Below are 5,472 nucleotides of genomic sequence, written 5' to 3' on the forward strand. Positions count from 1 at the left end.
GGAAAAAGAAATAAGAAGGCTGTAGCTTATCTTATAGCCTGTCATTAAATCATGATCTCCACTTTGGGTTTAGGCCTTCACAATCCTTATTTACACTTACTGCTAGTTTTACAAAAGAGAAATTTTAAAAATTTTTAAAATGAAAAATACTCTTTCAGAGCAAACTCCAACAATAGAAATCCACGTGTGCCTCAAAAAAAAACTTGTGTACAAGCAGCAAGATCTCAAAAGTGCCATTTGCACCTTCCTTGTCTTTTTTTAAATTAGGTCAGTTTATCACCAACGTCATATTTGATATTTTCACAAGGTCAAGGACAAATGAATTTAGATTCAATCCAAAGACTGCTGCTGCATATGTCATGAGACTTTGAGCAACCTGGTCCATTGGAAGGTGTCCCTGCTCCGGGCAGGAAGGGTTGGAACTAGATGATCTTTAAGGTTCCTTCCAAACCATTCTGTGATTCTGCAATTCTATAATTAATACCCTCAAAACAATCTCCAAGGAAGCATTTATGAAACTTTTCTTTCTATGCAGTGAGATTTTGTCACACAATATTAAACATCATTAAAACTGGTCCTCCATGATGTATGGAAAAGCTTCTCAGCCAAAAGCCAAAAAAATCAGAATAAGAGTACTTATATTTAGGAAAATGAGTAAATATTAAACATTGTGCAAAAGACTTTATTTTAATACCATATTTGATTTGAAAGTTTCAAGCACGGAAATCAGAAAGCCAAACTGCATTTTCCTTTCCTAAATACATCTATATTCAACAAGGAAGCCATCAATTCTTAAGAGAAACAGTTATCATCTAGCTACTGCTAATAGCCTTTTCAGCTGCCAGTCCTTGTTTGGGTTTTGAGTAATCCCAAGGCCTCCTGTTCTCTGTATACCCATAGAGCTTCCGCAGAGCCACGCGGGCAGCTTCTTCCTCTGCTGCAAGCAGCGTTTCACCAGGACCTTCAGCTATAATCTTCTTATCGCTTGGGGGGAAAAGAAATAGAATTAAAAACATTTTCTTCATGAAATCCTGAGCACTACTGCCTACCTTGAATAAGGGCTGCTAGTTTTTTCCTTTCTCTAATGTCTGTGAATACTGAAGGGAATTTCTATTTACACACAAATGTAAACATTTCCTTTGGTCTTTCCTGCAAAGATAAGTGACTGTGTATTCAACAATGGAAACTCAAATCAGAAATGCATCCATTTCCTGGAAGAACACTACTCTGTTCCTTCAGATTTCCAACAAATCACTGCTTCTTTACAGTTGTCAATTTGTTAGCCCTGTTAAAATTATGCAAACTCATGACCCTGGTTAACTTAAAGAAGTGAAATGCTGCTGTCTTTTCTCCTCTCCTGGTAGGTCAGCATTTTAAAACTTCTTTAAAAGGATTCACAGAGAAGTTCCCTATGTTATGAAGTAGGTACTTAGCTCTATTTAATCAACATTCATGGCCATTGAATAAGAACAGTTTCTGAAGAGATAACATGGGTTTCAAAGAAAAACAAAGTTCCTTTCATTTATGTAATAAATCTTAGAAGGCACATAAACCAAAGCACAATAAATCAGAACAAGTTAAGACATGCGTTTATCTGCAGCTCATTAAGCAAAGCAACAATGATGTGGGTTTTGGTGGAAGAAGGTCCTGCTCTCGTTCAGAGGAACAAAATCACCACTGGGCAAGACACAAGGACAAGCACTGACAATGCCCGACACAAGCACACCAGAGATGACTGGCTTTTTCCAAGTCTTGTCTGGATACAGACACTCCTCTTGCCTAGTTTATAGCGCCAATGATTTGAAAACTAGAAAGTTTATCTGGAATATAAAATAAGGCTCTGTTCAATCCCACCTCTTTTGATGTCTGTGTCTCTTTACCCTTCCCCAAGCCCTGGATACAGCTGTGGTACCTCCAAAGCCATTCAGTTACGCCATTCTGAAAGTTCCTCTGCAGGTTACTCAGAACATACACCCAGACTCTTTTCGTATGCCCAATTTAGACTCTGAAGCCCTTTAGTACAGAGACTGTCTGTTTATGCATCATTACAGCACGTAATGATAAAGGCCAGTGCTTTCATGCCTCATTTTATATGGAAGTCACTTTAAGATTTTTTTTCTGTAACAATTTGCCCAAAGAGCACAAGTAGAAAAGAAAAAGACACTCCTCCCTCCTCCCCAGCTTAAATCCATTTCACTTTATATTAATATTGTACTAACCAGTACAACCCAACAAAGTACACCGGCAGAACCGTGCTGACTCCCAACTGCCTGGTAATTCTTGGTTCTGGAGAAGAGATATTCCTCTTGGTCAGTTCTTCCACTAGTAAGCCCATAGGATTTACAACTTGCCAGATCTCAAACAGGTCTTTTCCAATCAGTTGTGGGATAAAAAAATCCTAAACAAGAATATTTGGAAGTTGCAATTAATGTGAAAGGTAACAAAGGCTCTAGCTTCTGGTGTATCCTAATAAAAACACAATATGAAGATTGCATTTTTATTAACATTAATACAGTTGACAATAAATTGCTGACATGAAAGGTGAAATTGCCTTAGTGCTCCACACAGCTAAGCACAGGTAACCAGTGCTCCTATGCTCAGCAGCTCTGGGTCTGATTTAGCCACTGATGTGCACCTTGGGCAAAGTCAACCGCCCACATGCAGAGAAGGAACAGCACCAGCATGAGAGAGGAGCTCCAACAACACTTACACACAGCTCTGAGCACCAGCAACTCGGTGCTGCTTCCAGGCTAGAAGCTATACATCAGAAGAGTGCTGCAAACAGGCTGAAGGGAACTTGCAAACCCACCTGTTCGGATCGCTCTCCTGCCTCTTACAAACTACTTGCTCTTACAGAGACCTCTCAAGGGTCTTGTATCAGAAATAAGATTTTAACAGACATTTATCCATTGCAGATGAGAAGTAAGTAAAAAGGACAACTGAAAGGACAGTAGCTTCTAGAACTATTTTGTTGCACTGCATTTTAATTGAACCTTTTTGTATGAAATATCTTTAGGTGCTTGCACTCCTGCATGCAAAACCTATGAACGCAGCCCCTGCTTATTTTGTTTGGGGTTTTTTGTTTGGTTGTTTTGGTTGTTTTGGGGTTTTGTTTTTATTTTTTATTTTTTTTTATTGAAGATATACGTGATCCTATATGGAATAATTCCAATATTTGATAGTACAGTGCATGGAATATAATGCCTTCCCCTCACAAGTGTCAGCAAATACAATAATATTATTATTTTACATATCAGAAGCGTATGATTTTATCTACGTGACCAGCCCGTGCTTCTTAAAGAAAAACAAACAACAGAAAACAGAAAAAAAAAGAAACACAACCCCAACCAAAACCCTACCCAACCACCACCACCACCCAACAGATCTCAGTGTTCAGTTGTCTTGTTACAGGTATAGTCAAACTTCTGCCAATCTCCCTTAATCTCTGGCCATCAAGGTTCAAGAAATTTATTCTTTTTTTTTCCTTTTTAATCCCCTGTAATTTCTGATATCCTTTGATGTTATTGTTGTCAGCACAAATTACAGAATTGTAGAATGGGCTGGGTTGAAAGGGACCTTAAAGCTCATCCAGTTCCAATCCCCTGCCATGGGCAGGGGCACCTTGAACTAGAGCAGGTTGCCCCAAGCACCATCCAACCTGGCCTTGAACGTTGCCAGAGACGGGGCAGCCACAGCTTCTCTGGGCAACCTATGCCAGTGTGTAACTCTACCCATTTTGAGTTTAAAACCAGACTCACCCTGACAAAGATCCCAGTTTTCTCAGGCCCGCTGCTGCCAAGCAAGGCTCCTATTACAGCAAAGAACGTCCTCTGCAGCACATCTGGGGGGGCAGGAAACTCTTTGCAAAGCGTCAGGTCCTGTATAGACAGGTTTTGAGCCACATAAGAAACAAGTTCCTGACTGGTAAGAAAATCAACAAGTGCTCCTATCCCCTCTGCAGGTAACTCTGGGTAGGCACCTTCAAAGCACTGCATCAGGTAAGAACGTGAAAAAGACATCCCTTCTTCAGCAAGTTTACTGTTATCTTGGAGATTAAGAGCAATCGTTTCCTTATCTAGCCCAAGCTCCTGGCGCCTTGCCTCTTCGCTTTCAATGTAACAGGAGTTAACAAAGGCAGTCTTGAGAAGATCCAAGGAAAAATTTTCATGCAGCCGGTGGCTAAAAGCTTGTATCTCTGCGTGGTAATCCCAGTTGGGCTTCTCTGACCTACACACGTGGAAAACGAAGCAAATTCAGGAACAGAACAAGAAGTTACCCGCACTGCCAGCATCAGGGCTTTCAGACAGTTAAAGACTGAAGACTAAAACCAGTATTTAAACCTCTCGTGTCAAACGCCATTCGTTCGCATCTGCCTTTGCCTGCCAGGACGGGCCCCTTGCCACGTTCAAACCCGGGAACCAAGCCGACTTGTGGAGCTTAAATCACCCTGCTCCAAAGCCTGACGAGAAGGTGCTTAAATGGTTCTATCTTGCCTGTTTCCCGGCCGCTGCCTTCCCTTCCCCCGGCCCCGTGTCCCGCCCCGCCCCGCTCCGCCGCCCGCCCTCTCTTGCGGGCCGGGCCGGTCTCACCGCCGCTGAGGGGGCGCATTCAGCCGCTCCTGCTCCAGGTAGGCGCGGAGCCACCGCTTCTTTACTTGGCGCGGCGCAGTCCTGAACGTGACCCGCCCGGTCCCGGCCCCAACTGCGGCCCCGACCCCAGCCAGCAGCTGCCGCGACGCCCGCACGAGCAACCGGGCGGCCATGACGGCGGCTGCGTCTAGCGCAGAGATCCGTCTCCTCCGCGAAACACGGCCCCGCCCCGCTAGTTCCGGGCAGAAGCGTTCCTAGCAGGGGACATCACGGAGCGGGGCAGCGGCGGCGGCGGCGGAAGCAGCCCTCGGAGCACAGCTCCCGACGGGCCATGTGACCGCGCTGCGCGGTGGGAGCGAACGAACGCCGCGAGGCACCGAACGCAGCAGCGGGACAGCGGCAGCGTGGGGGACCTGCGGCTGTGATGCGGGCCGGGGACCCGCCAGCCCTCGGGTACGGAGCATCCGGGAAGCTTCGAGCAAAGCCGCGTCGCCGTGCACGGGCTCGTAGCTCCTGCAGTTGCAGCGGGGCGCAGGCTGGCGGCACCCGCCCAGCGCGGCCGAGGCCCGCGGTGTCGGGCGTCCTTCTGCAGGGAGAGTTTCCACGCAGAGTCCGATGGGCGCCGTTTTCTTGAGAAACAAGAACATGGGATGTTTAAACAGACCGCAGTACATGGGGGCACCTGGCTAGCTTCCGCTGCTTGTGTCCCCACCACACACACCAGGAACAGCGCCACAACACGCAAGAGATGGCAGCCCTGCAGCTGACTTCTGGATGCGCACCTGCTGCTGTTGCGTTGTTCGGACCATCGCTACTACTTACGTCAAAGACTCATAGTTTAGACGAACCCTCAAATTTTTCTTAAAATTATATCAAACAATGG

The 5,472-nt window shown here is 45.5% G+C and overlaps 1 protein-coding gene across 1 annotated transcript; it reads right to left on the minus strand.

Moving 5' to 3' along the window:
- Nucleotides 1–661: 661 nt before the first annotated feature.
- Nucleotides 662–4,865, minus strand: MRPL44 (mitochondrial ribosomal protein L44). Its single transcript, XM_061452983.1, has 4 exons — nt 4,590–4,865; nt 3,759–4,227; nt 2,220–2,398; nt 662–984 (listed from the first exon to the last, which is right to left on the minus strand). Exons 1-4 carry the CDS (start codon nt 4,760–4,762, stop codon nt 813–815), a joined length of 993 nt encoding a protein of 330 aa, XP_061308967.1. The 5' UTR covers nt 4,763–4,865; the 3' UTR covers nt 662–812.
- Between the last annotated feature and the right edge of the window lie 607 nt (nt 4,866–5,472).

The sequence above is a fragment of the Pezoporus flaviventris genome, unplaced genomic scaffold (genome assembly GCF_033815535.1).
Source record: "Pezoporus flaviventris isolate CSIRO_AGI_PZ_B2104156 unplaced genomic scaffold, CSIRO_AGI_Pfla_v1 ptg000013l, whole genome shotgun sequence".
In the NCBI taxonomy this organism is placed as follows: Eukaryota; Metazoa; Chordata; class Aves; order Psittaciformes; family Psittacidae; genus Pezoporus; species Pezoporus flaviventris.